General features: G+C 44.2%; 1 protein-coding gene and 1 pseudogene across 1 annotated transcript; both read right to left on the bottom strand.

The window, feature by feature from the left end:
- Window positions 1-9,099: 9,099 nt before the first annotated feature.
- On the bottom strand, window positions 9,100-9,280 carry LOC128870515 (U2 spliceosomal RNA; annotated as a pseudogene).
- A 268-nt stretch (window positions 9,281-9,548) lies between these two features.
- Window positions 9,549-11,261, bottom strand: LOC128869868 (uncharacterized). Its single transcript, XM_054112471.1, has one exon. The coding sequence runs from the start codon at window positions 11,259-11,261 to the stop codon at window positions 9,549-9,551; it is 1,713 nt and encodes a 570-aa protein (XP_053968446.1).
- Between the last annotated feature and the right edge of the window lie 5,528 nt (window positions 11,262-16,789).

Here is a 16,789-nt window from a genome sequence, read left to right as displayed (position 1 = left end):
GAGAGAAACAGCTGCCAGAAAGAAGCACGCTCTGGTGGTAGGAACGGACGCAAACGCACATCACACGGTCTGGGGAAGTGCAGATATAAACGACCGAGGTGAGTCACTATTTACCTATATTCTTCAAAGTAGCCTAGAAATAGCTAAGAGAGGTGAAGAACCAACATATGTGGGACCAACCTCGAAGAATATACTCGATTTATCACTCTACACAAGCAGGCATGTTATGGTTCAGGAATGGGAAGTGTTGAGTAGGCCCTCATTCTCTGATCACAGATACATAAGCTTTCAGGTCATATTCCGCTCAAAAAACAAGCTTACATCCTCTAGAAATCCTAAGAATACGAACTGGGACTTGTATAGGGATATACTATCAAAAACACCAATGATACCCCGGAAATACAAGTCACACGTCGCACTTGAGAAAGGGGTTGAATTGTTTGCAACTACTCTCGTCAAAGCCTTTAAAAGATCCTGCCCTCCAACACGTAATAAACGCAAGGTGAAGCCTCCCTGGTGGAACAGGGAATTAGGAGCACAAAGACGTAGAGTACATGAATTCTATAGGTTAGCCAAAGTGGCTGACGATGAGTTCTGTTGGAAAGAGTATAAGGATCTGCTAAAAGTATACAAGAAAGAGATACGTAAAGCCAAGAGAGAATCTTGGAAAGACTTCTGTAGCAGTATGGAAGACACTAACGATGTGGCTAGACTCAGGAAACTGCTATCCAAGAATCCGTCTATGCCAAGAACAATACGAAAAATTAACGGGGAGTGGGCTGACAGCTGTGAGGACTCTCTAGAAGACCTAGTCAGTACACATTTTCCAGGGTGTGCGGACATTACAGATCTCGAACCTAGAGGAGATATTGTGCACGAAATCCCGACGAACGTAATTACAAACAACAAAATAGAATGGGCTATACAAAGTTTCGACCCATATAAATCGCCAGGACTGGATGGAATCTTCCCAGCCATGCTCCAAAAGGTAAGCCACCTTGTGGTACCATGGTTAAGAACGATATTCAGGGCATGCCTGAGGTTCAGCTACGTTCCTGTGTCGTGGAGAGAAGCGAGGGTTGTGTTTATTCCAAAAGCGGGAAAAAGCAACCCTCTATACTCAAAAGAATACAGGCCCATTAGTTTGACTTCATTTCTCCTGAAAACGTTAGAGAAGATTCTAGATACATACATTAGAGACACAATTGCGCCGGACGAATTATCCAAAGCGCAGCATGCTTACACTAAAGGCAGATCCACTGAAACTGCACTTCACTCACTTGTACTAAACATAGAAAAGGCGTTAGAATATAAGGAGTACGCTCTAGGAGTATTTCTAGATATATCAGGGCCTTCAACAACGTGACGAAAATTGCTGTTTTAAAAAGCATAGAGTCACTTTATGTGCAACCCGCGGTTTATCTATGGATAAGGCAGCTATTAGCTAGCAGAAAGATAAAAGCGGAGTGGAACGATGCGAGCGTCACCAAATATGCATGCAGAGGTACTCCGCAAGGTGGGGTACTATCACCGCTATTATGGTTACTTGTAGCAAACGAAATTCTTAAGAAACTTGACGGAGGGGCACCTAAACTAGTGGCATATGCCGATGACATAGCTATAGTAGTTACGGGGAAGTACCTGGACACCATCAGTAATGTGATGAACAACACTCTCAAAACGATACACCAATGGGCATCTCGCGCAGGGCTAGGGATAAACGCCAGAAAAACGGACATGGTACTTTTTACCAGGAAGTACAAAGTTCCGGCGTGGAACCTCCCGAAGCTAGGCAACAACGAATTACTTCTCAAATATTATGCAAGGTACCTCGGAGTAATATTGGACAGCAAATTGCTGTGGAAGCACAACGTTGAGGAGAGGGTGAAAAAGGCCAGTAATGCGTTGTACGCATGTTAAGAATGCTGGGCGTTACTTGGGGTCTATCACCCTCTCTGATGCATTGGGGGTACACGGCAGTAGGTAGACCTATATTGCAGTATAGGGCCTTAGTATGGTGGACTGCGACAAGAAAACTGACATACTTAATGCCACCGAAACGGGTTCAACGACTCGCTGCTCTGTGCATAACAGGAGCGATGAAGACCACTCCAACGGCGGCGCTGGAAATGATACTCAGCATGCCACCTATTGACCTCATGGCAGAAAACCTGGCAGCGAAATCCGCGAGGAGGCTAATGGCTGCGGGGGTATTCATCTGCAGAACCTTCGGTCACAGCTCAATAGGAAAGTGGAGCTCAGGTGGCACAGACTACATGACTCCGTACTTTAATTGGGAGAGAAGGTTCCGCACTACAATTGAAGAGGAGGGATGGCACAAAGGCATGAGGCCTGGCCATAGAACCTTTCACATCTATACAGACGGCTCGAAAACTCCAGATGGAGTGGGAGCGGGTATCTACTGCTCAAAACTAGGAATAAGGCAGTCTATCAAGCTGCCAGACCATAGCAGTATTTTCCAAGCGGAAGTTTTTGCTGTGGGGAAGGCCGCGGAGCTAGCCTACACTAGAACAAGAAAGAACTCAACAATTAATATATACGTGGATAGTCAAGCAGCAATAAGAGCAATAAGCTCATATTGTATTAAGTCCAAAAATGTTCGACGGAGCAGGGAGGCCATAGAAAGGCTAGCCGGAAACAGTAGGCTGCATATCTACTGGGTACCTGGTCACAAAGGCATTATAGGGAACGAAATAGTAGATGAGATAGCAAAAAGTGCTGTGAGACTACCATTTGAACAAGAGAACGACATACCGAGACCGCTAAACACAATATACAATGAAATGGACGACCACATGAAAAGGCAAGTGAAAGCTAGGTGGACTAACCTGACCACATGCAAAACAGCAAAACTCATGTGTAGAACTAACGACAAAAAACTCACTCAATTCGTAGTTACGCTCTCGCGAAAGGAATGCAGAACTATCATAGGTATGCTAACAGGTCACAATCTATTGGCTGCACATGCGTACAAGATAGGTATTGCTAACACGGACAAATGCAGAAAGTGCAGAGAGGATGTTGAGGAGACTTTAGAACACCTTCTGTGCGCTTGTCCGGCATTATCGAAAACGCGACTAAGATGCCTGGGAGCCCCACTGTTTGAGCGTCTGGAAGACGTCTCAAAAGCGGAGCTCCCAGCCCTACTTAGATTCGCCAAAAGCGCTGACATCCTACATGATGTCTACTTTAGGGATTCATAGAGGTCGGTCTCCATCTGGTATCGCTAGGGACCAAAAGGTCTATGCGCGGCTTATTGCCAACCAGGCTAACCTAACCTAACTAACCCTTGGTTTACAAAGTTAATTTTTTATGTGGATATTTTAAAATAATTTTGATAATGCACTTAATATTAATACAATTTAGTTAATTAGATCCTTAAAATTTCACATTCATGAATGCATATACTTAAAATTAACTCATTCATCTCCCAAGAAGTAATCTATTCACGCAAAACGCCGACGGCAAATAAGCATGAAAGAAAAATGTTCAAGTCTGATGTTATTTTATTTGCCTAACACCAACTAGGAGTATGGTTCCATATGTAGAAGTCCACGCAAGTGGGGAAAGTTACTGATCGCCATTCATTTGGGAGTGGTCAGGACGATTACTCTGCATATGGTTCAAGCAGCACTACGTCCGGGATTAGTCCACGTATCCTCTGAGTAGCTTCCGAGCACCCGTTCGGAAGTGAGCTAACGTCAGAAACCGAAACATTCCAGGATAGCTGGTTGTGCGCTGGGTTTGGGACCCGCCACTTGAAAATCCCTCCGAATGAGAAGATCAAAAAAGCCTCGGTTAAGACCTCCCTATACTGATGACGACCGCTGCAAACGAAATAAGGATTACGATTTGAGGGCATGCACCTAGAATGTCCGATCCCTTAATGGGGAACGTGCCACTGCCCGGCTGGTTGATGTCCTCGTGAGAGTAAAGGTTGACATCACTATGAGCGCTGCCCTCGCCACGACATAAAAATCGTGCTTGGTGACTTCAACGCCAAACATAGTAGGCTACAGCACAAGATTCCAGCATAAGAAAATTCACCAAGCCACCTGGCTGTCTCCTGATTGAACAACTCGAAACCAAATCGATTATATTGTGATAGATGGAAGACACGCGTCTAGTGTATTAGATGTTCCTCCGATCCGAGGACCCAACATCGACTCGGATCACTGCCTTGTTGCAGCCAAACTGTGCAGCAAAAAACGTAGATCTATCTACGCAAAAAATGTTCAACATCGAAAAGCTACATTCACAACAGACAACCAAAGTATCCGCCAGTCGACCCTCACTCTTGCTCTCAGAGAGTACTGCCCAACAAACCGGCATGCACGATCAATGGAGCAACATTTCTTGTTCTCTACGTTCCGCCACCGAAGAAGATATCGGATTCCGGCGAGCTCGAAGAAACGGTTGGTAGGACGAGGAATGTCATGCTGTCTTAAAAAGAACGGATGCCGCCTTTAGAGCCACGCTGCGATTGGGCGCAACGCCAGCCATGTGGGATCTCTACAGACAGCTAAAAAGTAAGAGAGACGTATTATCCGAAAGGAGAAACAAGAGGCCGAAATACGTGAGGGTGAGGAGCTTGAGATGCTGGTCAGTAGGAACAACGCCCGAAATTTTTACCAGAAAGCTCGGCGGCTTACAGAAGGTTTTAAGACCGGGGCGTTTTCCTGTAAGAACAAAGACGGCGATCTGGTGACTGACGTACAGAGCAATCTTAAATTATGGAGGGAACACTTCTCGAACCTGTTAAACAGTGACAGCTGCGCATGTCATAGAGAATGTGAAGATCCCGATACCCCAATCGTTGACGACGGAATTGTCGTTCCGTTATCCGATCATGACGAGGTGAGAATAGCAATATCACGGCTAAAGAACAACAAAGCCGCGGGCGCCGATGGACTGCCGGCCGAGCTATTCAAACATGGCGGCGAGGAGCTGGTAAGGAGCATGCATCTGCTCTTATGCAAAATATTCCTGCCGATTGGAATTTAAGTGTGCTGAAGGGCGATCCTGCAATTTGTGTCAATTACTGCGGGATTAGTCTTCTAAATATCGCCTATAAGGTTCTAGCGAGCGTATTGTGTGAAAGGCTGAAACCCACCGTCAACCAACTGATTGGACCTTATCAGTGTGGCTTCAGACTTGGAAAATCTACCATCGACCAAATATTCACAATATGCCAAATCTTGGAAAATACCCATTAAAGGAGAATCGACACACACCATCTTTTCCTCGACTTCAAAGCTGCATTCGACAGTACGAAAAGGAGTTACGTGTATGCCGCTATGTCTGAATTTGGTATCCCTGCAAAACTAATATGGTTTGTAAGATGACGTTGCTCAACACCAACAGCGCCGTCAGAATTGGGAAGGACCTCTCCGAGCCGTTTGATACCAAACGAGGTTTCAGACAGGGTGATTCGCTGTCGTGTGACTTCTTTAACCTGATGTTGGAGAGCATCGTACGAGCCGCAGAACTTAATCGCTCAGGCACAATATTTTACAAGAGCGTACAATTGTTGCCGTATGCCGATGATATCGATATCATCGGCCTTAACAACCGCGCTGTTAGCTCCGCCTTGTCCAAACTGGATAAAGAGGCAAAGCGAATGGGTCTGGTGGTGAACGAGGAAAAACGAAGTACCTCCTATCTTCAAACAAACAGTCGGCGCACTCGCGTATCGGCACCCACGTCACTGTTGACAGTTATAATTTTGAGGTTGTAAAGACTTCGTTTATTTAGGAACCAGCATTAACACCGATAACAATGTCAGCCTTGAAATACAAGTGCTACTTTGGACTAAGTAGGCAACTAAGCAGTAAAGTCCTCTCTCGACGAACAAAACTAACACTCTACGAGACTCTCATCATGCCCGTCCTAACGTATGGCGCAGAAGCTTGGACGATGACAACATCCGATGAAGCGACGTTTGGAGTGTTCGAGAGAAAGATTCTGCGTAAGATTTTTGGACCTTTGCACGTTGGCAACGGCGAATATCGCAGACGATGGAACGATGAGCAGTATGAGCTTTACGACGACATAGACATAGCGCAGCGAATAAAGATCCAGCGGCTACGTTGGCTGGGTCACGTCGTCCGAATGGACTCAAACGCTCCGGCTTTGAAAGTATTCGATGCGGTACCAGCTGGTGGTAGCAGAGGAAGAGGAAGGCCTCCACTACGTTGGAAAGATCAGGTGAAGAAGGACTTGGCTTCACTTGGTGTGTCCAATTGGCGCCGGTTAGCACGAGAAAGAAACGACTTGCGCGCTTTGTTAAACTTGGCCAAAATCGCATTAGCGGTTATTGTGCCAATTAAGAAGAAGAAGATATTATTATACTAGCATTCGCGCCTTTTCCCTGGAAAGCACACGATAACCCTTTAATCTCGCAAAATGAACTAACACTAAATACACTTAATCGCTTTCCCATAAACCTATCAGGAATAAAACTAACGGCTTCACCTAAACACAAAGGAACTGCATTGTCGCTATTATGTATTGTATGTAAAATATCAATTTTTTATTAGTTTTGTTGAAATAGATATTCAAGTTATTAATTCAAGCTTAGCTCAGTTTACAATAAGATTTAGTTACGTGTAAATGTAAATAGTAAGATGAAACCATGTTTAATAAATATGCGAAGCGAAGCGATTAGTGGCGATAACATTCAACTTCAACAGACTGGCTGACTTTGACTTCTACGAACCACTGCTGAATCTCTGGCAACAGACAGAGTCCCAATGAGTCTTTCTTTTACATCTGTCCCTCCTGTTCATCATTCGTCTCGGATGATAACATCCCTTTCTCATCGACGTGCTTCCCAGGCTTCATATTTCCACAACTGGTTGATGTTTTAATTAGGCTTTCACCCGTCGACACTTAGTCGACATCATAGCGTCCGTTGTTTTTACTTCTATTATTTTGTATGGCTCTTGAAATTAGCTCGCCAACTTTTTATCTGCCATCAATTGCATTCATTCATTCCATATTTAAGTTCACACTTTCCTTTTTTAGCGAAATTTTTCTTATATGTCTGTTTTTCTTGTTCTATCTGCAGTCTCGTTTCTTCTCCTATTTTCCGAGGTTCAAGTGGCCTGGGCTTCCGAATATGTCGGACTACTCACTTAAGAGCCCAACTGTTTGCTCAGCTCCCGTTGTTATTGTTCTAAAGAACCAGACGAATTTTGAGAAACCATCGACTATTAGGCGGCCGCCGTAGCCGATTGTGTTGGTGCGTGACTACCATTCGGAATTCGGAGAACGTAGGTTCTAACCTCCGTGAAACACCAAAATTAAGAGAAAGTTTTGTTTAATAGCGGTCGCCTATCGGCAGACAATGGCAAGCCCCTGGTGTATTTCTGCGATGAAAACAGCTTCTGAAAAAAAAAAAAAATACCAGTCTAACGGTTAGACGCGATAGAAGTGAAACCTTCCGTAAAACAAACTGAGAGAGAATAAGACGAAAGCAGCATTAGGAGCGGGATAATTATAGGTTCATTATAATATTGCTATAAAGTTCATATTTTATTTTCTTCATTTTATTATTATTCATCCTCAATGTTTTCAATTTCAACAAATGATACGAGTGGCTTATGATAGATAAAATATGATACAAATGCTTTGGTTTCGATGTTGTCAAAAAAAATACCCAAACGGACCGAAGAAACAGACTTACAAATTTCTTCCATTTTCGTCTACTTGTATTCATATAAAAATTTATGTCTCTTCCCACCAAAGCTAAATGTATTAATATAATAGGACTATGAATAAGTTCGTGCGGTTTTACAACAGATGGCGTAACTTGATTATTATTCCATCGATCCACATTTCCAAACATTCATTGGAGAGCTACTGTCGTAAGGCACAAACGTCAGTATAAGTTTTTTATTTGAAGCGTAAACAACAATATTTTTACCACACTTGAAAATGTCGAATTTCGTGCCAAATAATGTGTTTTTGCGGGGAATTCTTCTTCATTATTTTAATATGAAGAAAAAAGCAGCCGAAAGTCATCGTATCTTGGTGGAAGTTTATGGTGAGCATGCTCTATCTGAGCGAACGTGCCAGAAGTGGTTTGCACGCTTTAAAAGTGGTGATTTTGGCTTGGAAGACGAAGAACGCGAGGGTGCGCGCCAAAGTTCATGGATACCGAATTGGAGGAATTGCTCGATCAAGATCCGGCTCAAACGCAAGAAGAGGTTGCAAAAACTTTGGGAGTTGATCAATCAACCATTTCCAAACGTTTAAAAGCCATGGGAATGATCCGAAAGGTAGGCCATTGGGTGCCGTATGAATTGAAGCCAAGAGACGTTGAACGCCGTTTTATGGCATGCGAACAACTGCTTCAACGGCACAAAAGAAAGGGTTTTTTGCATCGAATTGTGACTGGCGATGAAAAGTGGGTCCATTACGACAATCCAAAACGTCGGGCAACGTATGGATACCCTGGCCATGCTTCAACATCGACGTCGGCGCAGAATATTCATGGCCTGAAGGTTATGCTGTGTATCTGGTGGGACCAGCTGGGTGTTGTGTATTATGAGCTACTGAAACCGAATGAAACGATTACGGGGGATGTCTACCGACGACAATTGATGCGTTTGAGCCGAGCACTGCGAGAAAAACGGCCGCAATACGCCGATAGACACGACAAAGTTATTTTGCAACATGACAATGCTCGGCCACATGTTGCACAAGTGGTCAAAACATACTTAGAAACGCTCAAATGGGATGTCCTACCCCACCCGCCGTATAGTCCAGACCTTGCGCCATCCGATTACTATCTCTTCCGATCGATGCAACATGGCCTGGCTGACCAGCACTTCCGTAATTACGATGAAGTCAAAAAATGGATCGATTCGTGGATTGCGGCAAAACCGACCGAATTTTTCACAAAGGGAATCCGTGAATTGCCAGAAAGATGGGAAAAAGTAGTAGTAAGCGATGGACAATATTTTGAATATTAAATTTGTAACCATTTTACGTCAATAAAGTTTCAAATTTCGAAAAAAAACCGCACGAACTTATTCATGGTCCTATTAGTATATTTCTTCTTGTATTTATTCAATAATTTGGGCCGAAATCCCGGCCGTACTGCAATACCGGGCCAACCCGTGGCAGAGGTGGAGCAAGCCCCTAAAACACTCCGCCCATTTCCAAAAATCAGTTTAACATTTGTTGTCCTCCGATGGAGGATCTATCAGATGTTAAGCTGATAAGAACAGATAAAGTGGGCTTCAAGACCGTTTTCCCCGGGGGGACATTTCCCCCCCGGGGTGATACATAAAAAATTCCCGCACTCTTTTCGAGAGTGACGGTTCGCTAGATATAAATAAAAGATTATGCTGCTTCTTAGCTAAGGTTGACTTTTTTCTTTGCAGGTGTTTCATATGAAAGAATTAATCTCGTTATTGCCCCCGTTCACCCAGAAGGGGTACCGGAGGCCATAGCCCATCCTTACAATCGCATTCACGTAGGGTCAGGAGGGTTTGAAGTCCGTCCGCCAGGGGCACACCCTAGCCAGGGCGCTCCCCAGGAGGAGCAGAATATTGTCTCACCCCAGAGGCGTGCTCCACGTATATGTCCCGTGACCAGTGGATGGTGTCAGATACAACTAGACGGCGCATCATAGACGCGTAGCGTTGGTTAACACGCAGGCGTCTCAGCACCGGCTCGTTGCATGGGTCCCAGGTGTCCAGGGCACCAACGAGGATCGCCTCTACCTCCACATTGTAGCCTCGTGAATGCAGCGCAACAGCCAGCGGGGTATACTTCCTTATCTTCTCGTCCCGCGCCTCTGCGAAACTCTCCCGTCGGTTCTCGAATGGCACGGTTATGTCCACTATGGTGACGGACCTCGTGGTCTCGTTCCTGATGATAATGTCCGGCCTTAGTGCTGAGAGATTCCCGCCAGAGACTCCCGCAACTGTCTGGTTGATGGTCATGGTGCCAGGCAGTTTGACAGCTTTTGCCACTCTTGCTACAATAGCGTCATGGCGCAGTTGTCTCGCTGCCGAGTGAGGTGTGCAGTGGCACAGCACGTGCGGCAAGGATTCCAGGGCGTGATTACATCTACGGCAGCGCTTGTCCCCCTCACCCCATCTTCGTGCCCCGTTTAATGGGAGCACGTCGAGCCGGGCGCGGTGGACAAAATGCCACTCGGCAAACCTGGTGTAGCTGCCGCTTCTCATAAAATGATTGGCGACCCTTACACCAGATGAAACCTCGTAGACTTTTCCCTGGTCTGGCTTCGCGAGGAGCGTCGCGAGGTAATGCTCCTGTATGGCCGTTCTCAGCCGGTTGATCACCTGGGTCCTGGCCTCTGGGGGGATGATGACTGTTCTGCCTCTAGAGCTCTTACACTCCAGCGATAGTTCGTCCCGGCCGCCATCGTGTCTCCATTTCAGCTCCAGCTGCGCAGCTTGGCGTCTCGTTGCCACTCTGACACGTGACCAAAATGAGGAATTGTCGGTGCTGGGCCCAAATAACTCCCCCTCCAATGAGCCAGAGAGGTATTCAGCGATGTCCTGCTGCACTGGTGGTCTTTTCAGCTTCCGCTGAACCGTATCCGACAGCGTCTCCCTCGCCAACGCGCTCACGGATCCATCCGCACAGGTTAACATCCTGAACGCATGAGCTACCGTGAGTACGTCTGCCAGGTCCGCCAACGGAAGCAACCCTCCACCACCCCTATACGGAGGTATGAAGACCACCTCCGGACTGGCGCGCTGCGGAAGGTTCAGCCAGCGTTTGCCTGCTCTCTTGATGGCTTTGTCCGCCGCTGTGAGGCCCGCCTTCCGGACCTTAGCTCCCCTCATCACGAAATCTAGCCTTGGTAAGATGAAAGTGGCTACGGCGTCAAACTTCTGCCATTGGGTTAGCAGAGAGTCATCCACCGTCCTAACATCAGTGATGAGCTGCTCAATGGTGGCAACGGGTGTTTGTCTCACTTGGTAGCCAGTTGGTATTCCTAGATGTTGGTAGGCTTGTCCCGCTTGGAGCGCCTTCACTGGCTCATCGTCCATGATGAACTCAGTGGGTACTGCGCGCTGCTTACCGCCCTTGCCCCTAAGATGGAGGGTGGCGCATTTTCCAGGATTAAACCTGAGCCCGATCTTCTTGGCTTCAGCCTCCGCGGTCGTCAGCAACAGTCTCATCTCCTCCGGGCTGCCAGCAATCAAAGCAAGGTCATCGGCGTACGCTAAGTTCTTCCATCGCGTGGTCCCCATCACGTAGCCCGTACCTTTGCTGGAAAGCTCTCTGATGAGCGACTCCAGGGTCAGGTTGAACGTGGTGGGGCTAGCCGGGCAACCCTGCTTGACTCCCGACTCCAGGGTCAGGTTGAACGTGATGGGGCTAGCCGGGCAACCCTGCTTGACTCCCGATCTTAGCCATAAGGCCGAGAAGCGATAACCATACACAACCAACAAACTACCTTTTCAATATATTTTCTAATAAACCTTTTGAGAATTACACGCTCACAAAAATTAATGTACGAAATATTTATACCGATTCACATAAACTGACTTTCAGTATCTAAACCAAAAATAGAAAAGCCAAAAAACTGTTTTCAATAAATAATCAGAAATGTCCTACAATGCAAATTTCAAAAAAAAATTTTTTTTTCTTGTGATTCGAACCAAGAATTTTGGATCGGAAGCTCACATTGCTAGCCGCTCGGCTATCGCGCCATACTGTCGACGCTGACCTAAAAATTATTTAGTTCGTCGCTACGTTTATATGTAATATTCGTAGCCAAGATGGTCGCTTTTTCGTTTCACTTTTTCTCAAATCACTCCCAACGATTCTAAAGAAGTTTTCACTTCAAAAAACCACAATACCTGCAGTTCGGAGTCGGCTTAAAATTCTTAGTCCCTCCATTTGTGAAACAACAAGAATACACACGCCACACATAGGAGGAGGAGCTCGGCCAGGCACACAAAAAGGGTGTATGCGCCAATTATATACATATATATATATATAACAGAAGTGTACGCGCCAATTATTTATTTTTTTTATATATATATATATATATATATATATATATATATATAATCGTTCGCATCAAGCAGCTCGGTACATTTTTTTAGTTCGAAGAGAAATTTGTACTGCTTAGAAGTAGAGTTCATTGGCCGAAGGTGGTCAACATGCAATATATTCAGCCAGCCAACGGATTTATCGATACAGTGTAAATCTTCTTCTTCTTCTTAATTGGCGCTATAACCGCTTACGCGATTTTGGCCGAGTTTAACAAAGCGCGCCAGTCGTTTCTTTCTCGTGCTAACCGGCGCCAGTTGGACACACCAAGTGAAGCCAAGTCCTTCTCCACCTGATCTTTCCAAGGCAGAGGAGGCCGCCCCCTTCCTCTGCTACCACCAGCTGGTACCGCATCGAATACTTTCAAAGCCGGAGCGTTTGTATCCATTCGGACGACATGACCCAGCCAACGAAGCCGCTGGATCTTTATTCGCTGCGCTATGTCTATGTCGTCGTAAAGCTCATACAGCTCATCGTTCCATCGCCTGCGATATTCGCCGTTGCCAACGTGCAAAGGTCCAAAAATCTTACGCAGAATCTTTCTCTCGAACACTCCAAGCGTCGCTTCATCGGATGTTGTCATCGTCCAAGCTTCTGCGCCATACGTTAGGACGGGCATGATGAGAGTCTTGTAGAGTGTTAGTTTTGTTCGTCGAGAGAGGACTTTACTGCTCAGTTGCCTACTTAGTCCAAAGTAGCACTTGTTGGCAAGAGAGATTCTACGTTGGATTTCAAGGCTGACATTGTTATCGGTGTTAATGCTGGTTCCTAAATAGACGAAGTCTCTTACAACCTCAAAATTATAACTGTCAACAGTGACGTGGGTGCCGATACGCGAGTGCGCCGACTGTTTGTTTGAAGACAGGAGGTACTTCGTTTTGTCCTCGTTCACCACCAGACCCATTCGCTTTGCCTCTTTATCCAGTTTGGAGAAGGCAGAACTAACAGCGCGGTTGTTAAGGCCGATGATGTCAATATCATCGGCATACGCTAGCAATTGTACGCTCTTATAAAAAATTGTGCCTGAGCGATTAAGTTCTGCGGCTCGCACGATGCTCTCCAACATCAGGTTAAAGAAGTCACACGACAGCGAGTCACCCTGTCTGAAACCTCGTTTGGTATCAAACGGCTCGGAGAGGTCCTTTCCAATTCTGACGGCGCTGTTGGTGTTGAGCAACGTCATCTTACATAGCCGTATTAGTTTTGCGGGGATACCAAATTCAGACATCGCGGCATACAGGTAACTCCTTTCTGTACTGTCGATGCAGCTTTGAAGTCGACGAAAAGATGGTGTGTGTCGATTCTCCTTTCATGGGTCTTTTCAGTGGGGATACAGTGTAAATACTCTTCTTTTTTCCCAGTTTCTTGTTGAATGTGATACACCTGACGCAATTCTTTATGTACATATTTGCTAACTCGGCACTCTAAATGAGGAATAATGCTTTTTGTTACGAATCTTCTTATACGAAGCGTCCATCTTATACACTCCGTGAGTTTAAGTATCATCCATAAAAGGTTTTATTTATTTGTTTGCTTATCAAACACCCAACCAAAAGTTATTTTACAGTGCTTGAAATTATGAATTCTATATTTAATAATAATTAATAACTAGTGTAAATACACATAAAGGCAATGTATATGGAGTTAGCAGAGGGATTCAGTAGGAAATAAAATATAAAGAATGTTAAAATTGTGAAGGTATAGAAATGACAAAGAAGAAAAAGGGAGGAAAAAATGATATACGTACATATTATCAACTATTGGCAACAAGGTAGTTTATCAGTTCGCTTCTAAATAGCGGTGTACTTCTGATTATTTTGATTTTTAGTGGTAGGATGTTCAAAAGACGGACAGGAAGGACAAAGACCTTTCGTTTTGATACTAGGCAACTGTATTTCATTCTAAGTAAATTGAGATACAGAGAAGATTTTGCAAATTGAAGTCGTTCTATGAGGAATTCGGGCTCCAGAGAAGTAATGACTTTGTGGAGAAGTGTTAAACATTTTAAATTTAGCAAGTCATTAAATCGTATATTACAAGGTGATTTTCAAAGTAAGCAAGACTGAGCTAAAATAGAAACGACAAGAGCTTTGTTCTGATAACATCGAGTTTGTTTATTCAAAATGGCCCCCTCTGGTCTCGATACGTAATTTTCCGCGATCTAAAAGCTTTTCGAAAGAGTGTTTCAGGTCAATGACCGGAATGTCCTTCAGGATGTCGTTACAAGCTATTTGGATGACCTCCACGGACGCAAAACGTTTTCCTTTCATGGCCATACAATTTCCCGAATAGGTAGAAGTCACAGGCAGCCATATCAAGCGAATACGGTGAGGGGTTGATAGTTAAAATGCGATCTCTAGTCAAAAAATCAGTTACAAGAGTGGATCGATGAGATGGTGCACTATCATGCGCCAGCTTCTCCTTCGCGGTATTCAGAGCAAATTCAGGACTTCAAAACGCCAAGATGGAAAATTGCATTGACGGTTTAGCCCATTGGCACGAACTCCTTGTGGACAGATCCCTGGGAATCATAAAAACAAATGAGCATCGAATTGATTTTTGACTTCTCCAAACGCGATTTTTTCGGTGGTGGTTCTTCTGGAGCCTTCTATTCGGCACTTTGACGCTTAGTTTCAGGTTCATGATAGAAACACCATGTTTCATCACCAGCTACAATGCTCGCCTCTTTAATGAGGTCTTTCGAATTTTTAATCCTGAGCAATTTTTGGTGCTCAGGTAACTTGTGTGGAATGAAACGTGCACAGACCTTTCGTAAGCCCAAATGATCAGTTAAAATGCGATAAATCGATATTTTGGAGATACTCAACTCCCATTCCATGAATTTCAACGCTGTTTTCGTTTCATTTTTCATAAATTTTCAAACAATTTCTATGGAGTTTTCGGTGATTTCTGATTTTATGTCCTCACAACTATCTCTGAAACGTGTAAACCACTCATGAACTCTGAAACGAGATAGACAATCATCGACATAAATTATATTCATCAGCTCAAATGTTTCGGTAAAAGGTTTACTGAGTTTAAAACAGAATTTGGTATTACTTCTTTGTTCGGAACTAATTTTTGTACCGATGACACAAACATACCGGCACTTTAGATGTAATAACTTCGCTTCCACTGAACCGAATGCCACCAAGCTGTCCCTGAAATTCAGCTAGAGATGTAACTTCCAACGCACTAACTCATTAAAAAGATGACGCCAGTCTTGTTTATTTTCGGCTTCACCTTGTAGTTTAGAAAAAGCGGATACGTGTTCGTGTCGTTTTATGCAATACACGCATCTAGCAATATTTTTGTAAAGAACATTAAGCTTTCTACGACATAGACTATCGCAATCGGCATACAGTTCACAACCATAAAATAACGTTGGCATTAAGAACGTTTTTGCTAAAAGCAGTTGCTGAGTGGTCGTTTCCGTCGACCACCTTATAGATTAATCCACCCTCAATTTCATACTGTTCAGACGGACGAGTCTATAAAAATCTCAGAAATCGCCCTTATATGAGAGCCACGAAACTGAGCCTACTTGAACTTCACAGTCAGCTCCGTCTCGAGCGTATAAATCGCATGGAAACCTATTGAAAAAGTCTACGTGTTTCATTCTCTCGGCCGTAGGATATTCAATTTAGTAGTTATAGTTTTGAAGATATAATAGCGGAAGTTTTTCAACGCTAGGAAGGCTGCTTTTACTTCCAAAATATAACTATGATGCTTCCTTTCTTGCGAACACGTGGTTGAGCATTGGCACTGGAAAGCCTTAAGTTAGTGTTTAGTTTGCGGTAATCGACACATACTCTTGCTGAACCATCTTCTACTGTACTTGCGAAATCCAATCTAGACGGTCTAACTACTTTCACTATTGGATTTGATTATTATCGGTTTTTTGTTCTTGCCACAGGCTATCTTCTGAGCTGGGTTTTTTGTTAGCATCAGAAGTTCCAGCTAGAGACCTCCATCTACCCGTGGCCCGACTTTACATCCATCGCTCTCTGAGTTTACGCAGGTCGTCAATCCTTTCATTTCGCGTCACCTCAAGGACCTCCTCCAGCGATGAAAGTTTCACTGATGACATAATCAAGAAGGAATTAAATTTTGATAGTGACAATAGATTGAAAAAATGCTTTAGAAGAGGAATTGATGAATAGCGGGCAGTCTACCCAGAATTCGGGTTCTGAGAAAAAGTAAACCGGTAATAGGAAAAAATATATATATATCTGTTACAAAAGAACAAGTATAATTATACGAGAATAAAAGTGTATGAGCATTGTATACATCGCTCATACACTAGCAATCCCGTGCATCGTATTAGCGAAAAAACTATAGCTATGAACGTTGTCTACATTCTGCGCAGAAATTAAGCAGAAACAAAATTTGGAAACACAATTTCTCCCAAATGGGCCATCAATGTCTGCGTTTGATAACGAAATGACCTTGGTGTCTTACAAGCCTAAACAAAACAAAACCGTGATGCTACTGTACACAATGCAAGTTACTGGCGCTTTGAATGAAGTTACATCAAAGCCAGAAAATATGCACATCTACAATTCAAACAAAGGCGCCGTAGGTACCAGGTCAAATGATCCAAAATATGTCATGCAACATAAAAACCAAGCGGTGGGAACTTTGCATATTTTACAACATGTTAAATATAGCTTCAGTGAACTTACTTTTCCAAATGTTATCGCATTGCGATAACGAAAAA

This window comes from Anastrepha ludens, chromosome X (assembly GCF_028408465.1).
Source record: "Anastrepha ludens isolate Willacy chromosome X, idAnaLude1.1, whole genome shotgun sequence".
In the NCBI taxonomy this organism is placed as follows: Eukaryota; Metazoa; Arthropoda; class Insecta; order Diptera; family Tephritidae; genus Anastrepha; species Anastrepha ludens.
This window is presented reverse-complemented; position numbering and strand designations above follow the sequence as displayed.

Bases quoted from the DNA above. Each gene is read 5' to 3' on its own strand.
- LOC128869868 (XM_054112471.1), bottom strand. From the start codon at position 11,261: ATGGGGACCACGCGATGGAAGAACTTAGCGTACGCCGATGACCTTGCT.